The sequence below is a fragment of the Dermacentor albipictus genome, chromosome 7, assembly GCF_038994185.2.
Source record: "Dermacentor albipictus isolate Rhodes 1998 colony chromosome 7, USDA_Dalb.pri_finalv2, whole genome shotgun sequence".
Classification (NCBI taxonomy): domain Eukaryota; kingdom Metazoa; phylum Arthropoda; class Arachnida; order Ixodida; family Ixodidae; genus Dermacentor; species Dermacentor albipictus.
Window position 1 is genome coordinate 61,129,595 of NC_091827.1, and position 14,714 is coordinate 61,144,308.

At 49.4% G+C, this 14,714-nt stretch overlaps 1 protein-coding gene across 1 annotated transcript; it reads right to left on the bottom strand.

Moving 5' to 3' along the window:
• Window positions 1-1,053: 1,053 nt before the first annotated feature.
• Window positions 1,054-13,189, bottom strand: LOC135904723 (solute carrier family 22 member 7-like). Its single transcript, XM_065435656.1, has 3 exons — window positions 12,300-13,189; window positions 8,256-9,177; window positions 1,054-2,025 (listed from the first exon to the last, which is right to left on the bottom strand). Exons 1-3 carry the CDS (start codon window positions 13,119-13,121, stop codon window positions 1,556-1,558), a joined length of 2,214 nt encoding a protein of 737 aa, XP_065291728.1. The 5' UTR covers window positions 13,122-13,189; the 3' UTR covers window positions 1,054-1,555.
• Window positions 13,190-14,714: the final 1,525 nt, after the last annotated feature.

Here is a 14,714-nt window from a genome sequence, read left to right on the forward strand (position 1 = left end):
CATGCGGCGACTGCAAGGTTTCGCTGCCGTTTCTGATAATCAATGCGACACTTGCCCAAAAAGCGCGTCTGCTTTCTGGCTTCAGCAGATTATCAACATTAGGCGTGGCGTATACCCAGTGGTTGCGTCCACCGTTAAGGAGAAACTAATGTTGCGTCGACGACGTTCCTTCATAGTCGCATTTGCGCGTCCACGTGCTTGCAGGCGTGAGTTCATTAAACACTCGGTTTTTACCATTGCACCTTTCTGCTTCGATTAATGGAGGCTGTCGAGTCTATACAACATATACATATAGGAGGCCATTACGAGCGTACGTTGCAATCTCGCGAGCACTCAACGCCTTGTTTTTAAGCTCGCGAGGAAACCGTCAGGATGGTGATCAAATGGGTACGTTTCTTGACGAACTCCACTGGTTCTATAGAATGCGTTCGTGTCACTGGCAATTTCAAACGCGCAGTTATTGCAAAGCGACATTTTCTCGCAGTCCGACCCTCCAGAAGTTTGAAATGTAGATTCACAACTTCCCACGATTTCAAACCAAACACATATTTCCGCAGCGCCAATTTATACCACGTGAGGATGCTGCGAGAAAGCAGGCGTTAGTCTATGCGCGCATTGCTGAACATGTCCGTGGCGGGAAACTCTACAGTGAGCTGCATAGGAAGAGCGCAAGTAGTGAACCTTGCACCATTTTATGGTCACCCGCCGTGGTTGCTCAGTGGCTATGGTGTTGGGCTGCTGAGCACGAGGTCACGGGATCGAATCCCGGCCACGGCGGCCGCATTTCGATGGGGGCGAAGTGCGAAAACACCCGTGTGCTTAGATTTAGGTGCACGTTAAAGAACCCCAGGTGGTCAAAATTTCCGGAGTCCTCCACTACGGCGTGCCTCATAATCAGAAAGTGGTTTTGGCACGTAAAACCCCAAATATTATTATTATTATTAATATTATTGGTCAGATAAACGCGAAGCCTGAACCTGTTGTGTGACATAAAAGTAAATAATAATAAACTGATACACAACTGAGCTTTGCAACGAAAAAGAATGGCGAATCTTATACGAGTACACTCATTGCCGCGTGGCAGCAAATGCAAGTTTATGCCTACGAAAGCATAGAAAATACATAACAGGAAAGAAGCACGCGTGCGAACCTGTCTCTTTGTTGAACCAATAATATGAAGGTACCGCCGCACCCTCTTCTTTCGCATTATAACACTTTCTTGCATGATCAGCGATCTAGTCGCAAAACCTAAAGAAATTGAGCCACGGCGAATGGCTGTCCCGTCATCCTCCAAGCACTGCATTGTCTGTGCTTCGATGGTGCGGAGGAAAATCGTCCCCGCTGGAGAATTGTCACACACACATGACAGCAGCGCATATCTTCGTCACACATACAAAAATGTCCATGATATAAAGAAATAAACAATCCGCATGGTTATTTCCAAAGCTCCCACGGCCCTTTCAATGTCATATAGGTGCAGCGGTGCACATGGCTTATACGGTCGCTGGAGTAGAGGAGAGAGTTCTGTCGAAATAGGCGGGCGGTCGGAAATACGTCAGGGCTGCTTGTGGAACATCGACAGCGAGGCGACCGAGCTCTTGCGCCGCAAGTGGACCATGCTCGACGCTCGCCTGCCTCGGGCGAGCCTCAGGGGCGCGTCGAGCATCCACTTGTCCCTTTCGGCCGTGCGCGCGTCGACCACGGGGGACGTGTTCGCCGCGTGGATCTTGGTGGTCTCGGGCATCGCGACCATGGCCAGGGCGCCGAACGCCACCAGCAGCAGCGAGACCACGACGAGCTGGACGCCCCGACCCGGGCGAGAGCCGGAGCTCGCGAAGGTCGCGGCGATGGCGCCCAACCGACCGCCCCCGTAGGCGAACGCCAGGCCGCCGGCCCTGAGCACGGTCGGGTACATCTCGACCGTGATGACGCAGAGGCTGACCACGACCGAGTCGACGGCCAGCAGCGCCGCCACGCGGACCGCCGTCTCCAGGTGGGGCGCCAGACCGTCGTCGCCCGAGGGATCTGAAATGCATAGAGTTTCTCACTACATTACCTAGAGGGAAATCTGGCGCTGCTGCGCTGTGGTATGCATGGGAATGCCGGTATATTGTGGATTCGGATTGGCATCGTTCTCGTAGAGGCAGGACACCTTGAAGACGCGCTTGGCAAGTACCGTTCCGTCCGTCACAATGATTCATTTTGTACTAGAGCAGCACGTGAAAAGCTGTTTTAGCTTTATTATTACGCGAAAACATGTTTAACTATGAGAACTTGTTATTGTGTGTGCTACTACATGTTACGTAAGAAGTATCAGTGGGCCAATAAAGTTGGAGAACAGACGACAGGGTTCGCGCTCGCTTTGAAACAGTTGGTCGTCTGTTCTTGCTTTTCTTCGCTTGGTCATGCATTGTGGGTGAGTAAAGATGTAATATGTGTGAATGGAAATATTTTATGAAGATTTTACTTTGAGAACGCGTTATTTGCGTAGCCATATCCACGTTTTAGACGAAGCCTCTCACAACACCAGCCAACCCGAGCCTCGCAGACACATATACCGTCATTCCCATGACGGCACGGTGCCCCCTTAAGAAACTCCCATAGACGGTGGCGCCAGATTACCCTCTAGGTGTTATAGTGAGAAACTCTATGCTGAAATGGGTGGGGCCGAAATGGCGGTGGCCTTCAAGCGACTGACAACTGGTCAGAATGCGTTGCGAGACTTTGATGGAAATGAAATGACCATGATTTATAGCGATAGGATCGAGCACGCTGTTCGCGATTTAAGTAGGAATTATAATTTTAAATTGGAGGAAGAAAGTCACAAAATGCAGTAAGTGTAGCGAAACCTGGCGGCGAAACCTTGGTACTCCGGATGTATTCATGAGATTACTGTGCGTAAGTAGACTTATTACGTACATCGTAATTATTGCTTAAAAGTGGAGTTCGTGTGTTATTAGACACTCGCTCATTATTCTATGCTCCGGAAATCAAAAACGCATGCGTGGTTACGACAACACGCCGAACTCCGTATTACGTGCAAGGGCGTCGTTTCGTTTTCCATCCAATTGGCTTCGTTTTGACTGGCTAACTACCAAAGCAGTTAGACATGAAATCACGAAAACACGTAGCTATTATCGCATAAATCGTTTAACCATCCGGAAAACATGAATCGCAGCAACATCTACTTGATAGACAATATCATACTTTACTACAGCACGGTCACACTTGCCTCCTGCCTCCCACTAATGCCGGCGTATAATCGTTATCGAACCCGCCGTGGTTGCTCAGTGGCTATGGTGTTAGGCTGCTGAGCACGAGGTCGCGGGATGGAATCCCGGCCACGGCGGCCGCATTTGGATGGGGGCGAAATGCGAAAACACCCGTGTACTTAGGTTTAGGTGCACGTTAAAGAACCCCAGGTGGTCGAAATTTCCGGAGTCCCCCACTACGGCGTGCCTCATAATCAGAAAATGGTTTTGGCACGTAAAACCCCAGAATTAAAAAAAAAATCGTTATCGCGCTCATCTATCAATGTTTTCAGCATGCTTCCAGTGAACGACTACATCCTCACGGCACATCGAAAATTCTGATAAAAAAAATTTCCACGGCGTTTTCCGTGTTAGCATTTCATGATTAGACACTGTGACTGGTAAGCTTCCCGCTGTACTAAAAGAATGGGTACCACAAAAATTGGTTGGCAGTTCCCTTAAGCTCACCGGCACCTTTGGCCATAGTGGTTCTTACTCAACTTATTAGAGTCTGCCGGTGCTCTCATTCGTCTACCGCAAGGGCGATGACTATTAGATTGATTTGTGCTTCTGGCTTAGTTCTTGTGATTCAATTAAACGCTTTATCATTCTGAATTTCCAAACAGTCGTACCATTTCAAACGCATGAAGGCAACAAGTATCCGCTCACATACATAATTACTGCGAAGGCTAATGGATGCCGACTAATTTCCACAAGAAAACCGAAAATGCATGAAGTGCCGAACAGCGCGACCTCATCGCCCTTAGCAATCGTGTCTTTCTCGCCCCTGAGTGGCACGACTGTTTACGTCTGTCGGGCGAGCGTGAAGCAAGTATCCTTGTCACGTCATGATATCGATCGCTTCTTGATCACCTGTCGGCGATGCGAGACGAATCATGCGTCCCCCCGTGAACGTCTGTAAACGGCATGAAAGTAAGGAAAATAATACAAATAAATGAATACGCAGCAGAAGAACTGAAAGCTGGGCGAGATGGCACCCATATTCATGTGCATACTTTGGGTTGCGCATGATACACGCGAACACAGGAGCGAAGCCCTGTTGCGTCGTCCAGTCCTTTCCTTGGTTCGTCTTTTGTGCGCAACTCAAAGTATGAAAATAAACACATTCCGGGCCTTTATATACGTGCCAAAAGCACGATCTGATTATGAGGCACGCCGCAATGGATGACTCCGGGTTAATTTTGACGACCCGAGGTTCGTTATCGTGCAACCTTCTCGGGCACAGTTATCGTGAAAGTCTACGGCACTCCAGTTTCGATATTCCAAACGAAAATGGCCGGTATTCATTGCGCTGTACATAGAAGTTAAGCAGCATCCGTGTTAGTATTTCTGGATGGAACTCGTCGGATGGCGGGCTTCTGGTCTTGCATTATCTTCAGTCTGATTCTCTTGGTCAAAGTTTGTTCATGGATTTTTCAATCACTTGTGTGCTCATCTTGAGCAATTTTGATACGTATGCTTCTGTGGAAAAAGAAACCCCAAGGAAATCACTCAATTGCCGCGTCGTCCCTATAGTTAAGCAGTTTCGAACGCCTTTTATCGGCGACACCATCACTTGGCTCGACCGCTAAGTTTCTTGATACGGCGAGCGTGGTGGTAAGGTAGACTGTGAAGTGCAAGTCGGGGCTATGTTCTTGGGGATAAAACCGTTACATATGTCGGCATCTCCAACGCACACATTCCTCTTAATGGAACAGCACATGATATACAACCACTTCCTCGATTTCTGGTATTCGGGCTACACCGTTCTGGTGTATGTGCCACCGGATGCTCCGGCTTACATAGCACAAAATTTCGGACGGCGGGGTGCCAGTAATCAAGCCCACTGTTGTCATGCGTAATGAGACACTAAATCGCGACATGGAACATCCGCATTTGATGCCAGCTAAAGTACACTTACCTCGACGGAATACCACGTGATATACAAAGGCTTCATCATTTTTGGGCTGCTGGGTATGTGTGTCTAGGTATGTGCCTATTCTTGGCACGGACCATACACATCCTAAATATATGTAGATATACCAGTGTGGACCCATAAGTAATGAGAATTGTTTCTTTTTTTTAATGCGCATATATATATATATATATATATATATATATATATATATATATATATATATATATATATATATATTGGCCTCGAGCTCCACCACTGGAAAAGCTGGCGCCACCGTCGGCGTGACGTGCTAGGAGGGATCACGTGGACATCGCGGCCGCGTCGGCTGCTTCGGGCGCGCCGAAGCGAGCTGAAAACGAGTTTAAATTCCCTCGAACGCTGCGGTCCTCATTTAGTGGCGAAATTTTCCCGCTTCGAGTGTCTCCTTTACAACGCTTGAAAGCACTAAAATAGGTAGCGGTTGCCTTTGAAGGCGCGCAACATGGTAGGCTACTGCTCGGTGCCGCAGGGCCGGACGCACGTAACGGAGGCCGGTGTCAGCCTTATTCACACGTAGCCGCAAGACAAGAAGCTGCGTGAAGCTTGGCTCGCGAAACATAAAACCGGCAAACAGTCATCGGCTACAACTCGGGTATGCAGCAAGCACAGACGCGAGGACGATTTCTGCTACGGCGCCCAGTCTGCGATGTTCTGAAAACGCGCACTGAGACGCTCGCCCGAGTCCGCTGCCCTACTAACGTCAGGACGGTTTGGTCTATGAACTTGTCGATGCTATAGATAGTGGCAAGTTTACTGGAGTGGAAAGGGAGCGGTAAGAAGCACATCAAATAAAAAGCATGGCATATGGTCATGTTTGTGTTATGAATTAATGCACTGGATTACAAAAAAGGAGCAGCGGGAAATGGCACGCTGAGAACACCGATAAACGTACAGTGCGACGCAACTCGAGAAATAGTATTGAAAGGTCAAAGAATTTAGAAGGAAAAAAAAGATGTCACATCACAGTCCCCGTAGGCGTCGAAGTCTCTACAATGAAATTATTTTTGAACAGCTCTGATAGCGCCGACGCAACAATGGTTGCTTGTATACTTTCAAATGCTCATATTCTGCGGTCTAAAGCTCATGGCACGGTGCGAAAATGCGCGCGCGGAGAAAGCGACACAGTGCGCGGATAAGCATGCAGACGCGCAGTCGGTCGCTGCGAATCTGTGCGATCGCTGCATTGAGGTTTCGTTTTATTACACTCCATTTAGTTATACAAACACTATAAGAACATATTTCACATAGTTTGCTCCCAGCGTTTACCTACCTTTCACGCAAGAAGCGGGTTGGGGAGACTCCATCGCGGCGACCGCGCGCAGTGGCGTTCACTGTACGTATTCGGTAAAGAGATAGCGTCTGTAAACGATTGTGTGCTTTCAGTTTGCCCAAGATTATTATTTAGACAGTAAGAAACTTCTCTCGTTTCGAAAGTACTTAGAGAAATGTCTGGGAGAGCTCGCGCATGGTGTTTTCAGTGAGCGCTGACAGCAAAACCTATGAGGAGTGCGCCACGTGATCCCTCATACTACGCCAGCGAGGCGCTTCCGATAGATGGCGACTCCGTAACTCCTCGCCGCCAATATTGAAGGATTCGCAAACAGTAATCACCACATTATTCTCCCGTTAACGCAATAAACTAGTCCCGTCGCTATATTTGTTGTTAAAAACTGTTCAGTGACTTCTACAAACTGATGAACACTTCTGATTCCTTCTTCGCCTCCTCCACAGCTTGAAAACGCTTTCCTTGAGGTCTCCCTTCATATTTTGGAGATTATTCGCGAGGTGCTAGATGCAGAGTGTGCAGGAAAAATGACGTAGCGTTGTCATTTGATCTTCGTCCCAGTGTGCTGCACGCTCATCGCTGTCTGGGCGGGAATGTTGTGGAGCGCAATCCACTTGCCTGAGCGCAAATGATGTTCTTGTTTTTTCAAATTGCGGCACAACACAGCCTGCGAAGCTTAGCGTAAAAAAAAATACTGCTGGGACTGTTGGACCCTGCGGTATAATTTAAGATTAACAAACTCTTTGACATAGAAAACATTCCCAATAGCGAAGCAACGACGTACGCGCATTGTTGACTTACGCTTTCGCAAAACCAACGCATGAGCTTTAAAAAAAGTTGGGAAAAAAACGGCAATGAGAAGACGAAATTAATTATTTACACAAGTACCCTGCTTGGCTAATTGACGGAGAAGATGGTGCAGCATGCGTGCCTAGATCGTGGCACTCGTCGGTAATAAGTGCCCTTCCGACGCAGCGATAAACTACTATTCAATGTTGTGTCCCTTCTCGGAATCACCTGCACTCCTCACCACCATTCTTCCTTTGACAACGTTTATACGCGCCGCAGTTGACGGCACATCGCTGCATCCGAGTCTCGCACTGCGCAACCTCCTGAGTAAGTGTTTGCATTTCGGCCTATAGCTTTACGAACGGTGTATGCCGCTTAAACATCGTACGAGATTAAAGTTAAGTCCTGCGCTATACAACACTACAATGTTTTTGCGACGGACCAAAATAAATAATTCGTATGCCACCACCGTCCCCGTCGCACTCACACACACGCTTGAGTCACACGCACAATTGGTGGCCTCACACGAGCATGTTTGTTCCTTTGGTAAAGCCTTGCAGCAGCACATGCAGCGCTTGATAACCAAGCTACATCCAGCTGGAAGGCTTCGTCTATATCATCTATTCTCACAGAGCCGTACGTGGAATCTTCCAACGTTCTTCTGAAACAACCTGTGCATATGCCTACGCGAACAAACAACTGTCATTATCGCGTTGATCCTTGACAAGACACAACACTGGTACGAAGATCGGTCCAACCACGCGTGTGAGCACACGGTCTGCGGAATCGGCGCGCTCACTCGACTTCGCAATGTAATCCGAGTTAAACACGCACGGCGAAGTTGTGATCCGTGTAGTATGCAGGTCGCGCATTTAAAAAAAAACAAGTTTTCTGAAATACTGATCTAACCACCAATACAGATTCAGTACTATGAGGGTCCCTCTAAAGCTACGGTGACTGAACGAGGCCTTACCCGGTAAAATGAAGCAGAAGGCACCGAGTGCCGCCACGAGGAAGCCGAGGACGATCATGCAGATGGCGGTGGCGATGCGTCGCCCCTTGCGCTCGAGCAGGAAGATGTTGGCCGTCACGGCGGGGCATTCGAGCACAATCTGGCCGTAGTACACGCTTCGGCGCTCGCGGCTATCCCGGAGCTGGTGGAAGAGGCTCATCGCGAGAATCCAGCAGCCGCACGCGACCAGGGTCCCGGAGCGAAACAGCGGGTTGGTCAGCACTTCCAGGGGCGACGCCTCGTTGAGCCCTTCGCTTAAGATTTCAGGTCTGGGCCGCCTGTCCTCCTTGCGGATGACTTCCAGCCGCTTGGCCACGCGATTGAGGTCGGCGCCGTTGGTCTGTGCCGCGGACATCGCCATCTTGCTCAGGAGCCGGAACCTGTGCGTGGCCAGGAGCCAGTTCGGCGACTCCTCGATAAAGTACACGGCGCCTACGAGCAGCGTGCTGGGCAGCATGTTGATCATTTGGATGAGTGCCCATTCGTCGGCCAGCTCGTACATGATCTCGCAGTACACGTTGGCGGCCGAGACGCCGCCGGCGATGGCGACGGAGCTGTAGAGCACGCGGCGCGACGAGTCGGTCACCTCGAAGAGGAGCACCGAGGACACGATGACCAGGGTCCCGGCCGAAACGGAGATGAGGACGTGCAGTATGGCGAACACGAGCAGCGTGGTGGCGAAGGTGAGCGTGGTGCCGGCTACTATCAGGACGAGTAGTGCGACGGCCAGCACCGGAGCCCGACCGACCCGGTCGGCCGCTACACCCGTGAGGGGCAAGGCGACGGCCGCGCTGCCCATGTAGCTTGCCGTCATCGCGATCAATATCCAACGTCGATGGCACACTAGGTCCCACTGGGCTACGACGGAAGTGTGGATCGAAGCCTGCAAGCATTGACAGGTGGTCACAATTGAGCGAGTTTAGAGTGATAAGAGTAATGGCTGGCGTCGACGATAGAGATCAACAGATCACCGGCCATGGGTTCGGAATAATGAAATTTGTAACGCCTGTCAGTCACACCGTACTATACTACAAGCCCAAATACAGGAGGGATGGGTAAACGATTTATAGAGCGAATCTTGGCCCGATGTACGGAAATTAGAAAATACACTGTGGTTTGTGACGGGTCAAGAATTATGCGGCAAGTGGGCCTCAGACGAAACATGTTTACATTTGCCAGCGAACCACCCTTCTTCTAGTCTTTCTATGTTTTTTTTCCACCTCTGCAACCACGCGTTCGCCTTGGCTTTGCTCAGCGGCTTCCTCGCAGTGAAACTCCTCACCTTGAGCACGGTTAGCAACTGTATCTTGCCCTCGCGAGTGATATCAATATCTGTGGGGAAATCAACCGGGGCAATTCAACTTGGTGAATGGTATTCATCGCAACCTGCACCCACAGTCAAGGAGGTGGTGCTTTTGAGGATGCACTCTGTTCAAGAGGTCAGGGAAATCGTTTCCTAATCCACCATTCGAATTACCCCTTTGTGTTGGGAGCTGTCATGTTCACTCCTATTGCGTATGTTGGCGGCTTTCGCGCGCTCTAGTAAATGCGCCGTACTCAAGGTTGTTAAATTACCGCAGCAACCTCTTTCTTGTGCAGGTAGCGTCTCCAGAGGAACTATTTCTTGAAGTGAGAAGATATGAAAGACAGATGCGGCAAGCCTTTTAATAAGCATGTATGGGGATCCATATATTTTGCATTATCGACTTCTCACTGACTACATTTTCTAGTTGCTTCTTTATTACAGTGAAGCCATTACACGACGCTTTTCGAAGGGAACCGAGGAGGAAGTTTAGGGTAATAGGAAGGTGGAAGAAAACAGTATAATGCGTTAAAGCGTCATGTGGTCATTGCAGACATATTTAGCCATTGAGGTATCTCGACGAAGTCCTGTGCCCACGATAAACACTCCGTACAAAATAACTTAGGTGTGCTATAGAAGGTCTATTAACATATTTTGCGTTCCCAGATTGTATGAAGGCAGTCTGAAGACTTGCTCTCCCTGTTGGTTTATTTAATTCTACTTTATGCAAATTATCCATGCTGCCTGCAGACTTCAATAGGCCAAGGAAGGGAGGCTTAACAGCGCTTGTGCATAGAAACTTAAACGAGTCTGTAAAACCATAGGAACCGCTACATCAAAATACATTTATCTGGGAGAACACTGAATGCAGATTATATGCACTATCCCACTTTTTTTTTATGGCAGCAGAATTTCCCGGTCAACCGATGCCAATGGTGATCTGTGTTATGGATGACAAGTGTGTGTACGTTTATCATTCGATGTGTAGAAACCGACTTTGAATTAGTATTTTACGCCGAGGTGAAGCAAAAGGAAGAATAATTGTCTCAATCGTACGTTGCATTGGGCAAACGCTTAATGCAAACGACGACATTCAATGGCATAAGTGCGTACCACACTTCTGCTAGATATGCTGTAATAATCCGCATAAATATTCTATCTGTCGGGCGGAACGGTTATGGTCTAGCTTGAAGTATTAACCATGAAAGGACAATCCATGAAGTTGGATTAGCTGATGCTTAAAATCTCAAGCACCCAGGCAGAAAAAGAAAAGCACCTTCGAAGAATGCACAAAGACGGCAGGACCAAATGGACACTTGTATTCGACACGTAAAACCAGTTGAACACCAGCGTTTTGCCTATTATTGCTAAGCTGGTTTTCCTAAATAGTTAATCTCAATACCGCAAACCTGTGATGAACTAGATTGTTAAACACGACTTGAAGTCGGAAAGGTGAAGATTGCGTGGAAAAATTAAAGGCTGTTGACTTAAAATTCAAAATGAAAGAACGTCTAATAGATTCTTGAGGTCTCTCTTGAACATTTTGTCATTGGCGCTGCACACGCTGATAATCGTTGGTTCGTGTGCGCGTTGGCGAACCTGTACTTGTAAGGCTTTCATATTACGCACCTTGCCTAACGCTCAGTGTGTCCTGGAGCGTGGTATCGTGGTCAAATATGACATGCACAAGCAGATGTTGGCTCACAAATTTAAATCTTTCTACGCTTTCTTTTTTTCATTTTTGCACGACTAGAGATGACAAGAGGCTTCAAACGAGGTAAAACGAAGTAGTGGAAAAAGGAAGTATCATTTGCTACCAGCAATAAATGTTTGCGTGATTACACGTCTCAGAAGCACATGTGACACGCAAAAGACTTCAGACGAGATACTTCAGGAACTGGTGTAAATGTATGTAGGATGGCTTTTCTTTTCTACTGCAAGCGTACTACTATTGCAAGCATAGGTGCTGCGGTAGAAAAGAACTGAGCAGAATTCACGATTAAAAAGAACTGCTGTAGAATTGACTGACAATGCGCGCACCGCATTGGAGTGCTGTAGAAAGACGCAATATTCTCTAACGATTCGGCATATTTCATGTGAATTGCTTGCATTATTTTACAAGAAACTATCGCTTCGCTATGCAGCTTTCGCTTCCTGAAAATTTGTTATGCAACGCTTCTGTGGCATCGGAACAATATCGCCCTGTCACTGTCTCCACAATTACCGATAACCACGGATGTCACCCTCTATGGTTTCTCTTGCTTTCACGAAAACGCTTGCTCCTAACGAAAACCGCAGACTCTACGATCAAGTTTTTTCAGAAGATACGTATGGAAACACACGTTTGGAACACTGTGTTCCGAAATGCGTGTTTGGAACACGGTGTTTAATTGGACATTCTGGTAGCACGCATTTCAATTCAATGCGCGATATATTCTCCCAAAAGTCTACCTTTGTGAGCATTTCGTTGTGTCATAACAAGAGACCGTAACATCTACCATCACGAACTGTGTCTGGCACGCATTGCGGAACAAGAAGCATGTGCATGTGACAAAATGAGGGAACCTTATATGCGTAGTTAGGGACTTTATTCAGCCCAATGATACTCTACACGTAGTATCAAATCCATCGAGGTAGGCCAGAGCTTTAGCGCCATGTTCGAACGCGTGTTAATGGATCGTACGTAAATGACGGACGCTTACGGCGTAGTCCCATCCCGCGTCGCAGGGAACCGTAGAAGACGAGTTGACGCCTGCGTAGCGGAAGCAGCGGCTGTACGAACCGTCCTCCTGGACGGGGATGCTGCTGTTCTTCCACACCTCGGGCGGCAAGTCGCCGTACCCGGCCGGCGGTCTGCACCAGTGGTCGACGGGTCGCGCCAGGGTCGTCATGGCCACGGCGTGGACTGCGTTGCAGAAGACGGCCAGCTGCGTGCAGAACAGGATGATCCACTGGAACTTGCCGTGACCGAAGACGAGGACGTGATCGAGCGGCGTCACGGCGCAGGTTTCGTGAGAGGCCGAAGTCATGGCTCCAACCATCTCCGGCTGTTTTAAGGCGGAGTGGCTAGTAGTCCCCAGTTTGCTGGGCGGTGATGGCGCCGTGGGTGCCGACAAGCGGTGTGTATACATCGAGCCGGCGTCTCTGGCGCCCACGGCGGTATCGACGGTGCCTAGCGCCGCTGCCTCCGTGGCACAGGTTCTTGCCGAGGCCTCTTCTGCCGGAGCGGAGGGAGCCTTAGGCTTCTTATTCTTGGCCTTTCTGAGTCTGCGCGCTGAAGAGTGAGAGCTGTCGACTCGAGGGTCCGAGGGCGGCTCACCCACCGTCTCCGGATGCGCGGTCGAGGGTCCGGCGTCCGGTCTGCCCTGCGACGTGAGAGGGGAACAGACCGTCGATCTGCCGCGGCTGTCTTTCACGATGGCGTCAGTGGTGCCTGCGGTGCGATCGACGGCGTTGGTGCTGGCGCTTTTTGAGGTGGCTTCGACCGTAGTGGAAGAAGGCTTCTGTCGCTTCTTCTTGGCCATTCTGACGCGGTGCGCAGACGCGTTTCAAGACTGGCTTTCTTTTCGTTCGAATGCCGAGCGAGGTCGCGTGATCCTTCTTCCTCGTCAGAACGAGCAGCGCGCGACCACGAGCTCAATCTTGCGCTCGTTTTTTGATGGTGATAATTATGAATATTATTAGGATGATGAGTCCTATAGACTATGGCCCATATTGACAACATGGAATCGGTGAAGTGATATATAAATACAGCGTTTGTGTTTATTGACCAGGTGCCTTCACCGAAAAAGTTCACGTAGACGTGACACCTGCAGAAGGAAGGACGCTCCACATCCATACAATCGGGGAGACGATGAGCGAATCTATTATAATTCACGTTTTATTGCGATAGCAATTATATACACATCCCAGGCGCATTTTTACCATCCCCGTGATGTTCCATATAAAGCCCAAGGGTGGTAACACCGTCGCCGCGCATCGTGTGCCGTATGTGCGAGTGAAAGCACGCGAGGGAGTCGACGTTCGCGGATCAATATGGCGCGCGCAAGGGAAGAGAGCGCAGAGCAAACGCGCCCTCTTCCGTCGCGCAAATGGCCGTGGGGGGACGGTAAAGAGGGAGGGGGGGCGCCGTTGTGCCCCGGCAGCATGCCCGGCACCAACAGCGCATTTCGCGACAAGGCGCAAGGGGACCTGACGATCGTGGTTCAATCTCGCACGCCATGTGTGAAAGAGAGCGTGTAGGCAGTGCGGGAGGGAAGGCAACAACTGCGCACTTTGCGCGGCCACGAGGAGTCGCGCGCGCCGTACCTTGAAAGGCATCTGCAGACGGCTCGCAATTTGTGCGCGCTGTGCGCGCCGCTCTGGCGTTGAAGCGATAGAACGCCCGAAGGTCACTTCGCTCGCTGCTGCTGCCGCGCTTGCTCACACCAGCGTTTTGACAGCGACTCTCCGCGCTATTCGAGTGGAATGTGCTCATGTTTGCTTGTTCGCACTGACACCATGCTTGTTAATTCAGTTGGTAAGCGAATGTTTTCAGGTTTATACGGCCGGTAACTCTACTATCCTTACTTCGTATAGCCGTCTACTAATTTGTTATTGCAATCGATGCTTCGCCTTTCGGCCGAAACTGCGACTTTTTATGGTGTAGCACGCTATTTCGACGACGACCTGGTACGGTTGCTTTGCTGGCTGTTAGATCTTGCAGAGCGCTCAGCACTGACAACGGCGTGAGGCGGCACGTTATCACCAATGTCGTGGTCTTACGACCGTATACCTTGGGCTCCAACACACACAGTGTTGCTGGGTGTCATTTGATTGACACTTGATACAGACCATACTACCGCAAAGAACCGCTGCGCAACTAAGTACCCTTTAATGGACCTGTGTGTGGTGCGCAGTCGATGGATTGGTGCCGGTAGCAAATTGATTCCTGTATTGCGCTTCCAAGGCGTTTACAGAATGTACTTTATCCAGAAATAGACTTCTTAGCTTCCTCACACTGCTAGTTTTCCCTTTCGTTGTGCATGTGGCCAGCCAGTTACGCATAAGAGCAGCACACAACACCGTTTGCCGGTAAACAAAAAAAAGGAAAAAAAAAGAAAGGACGCATATGAAGT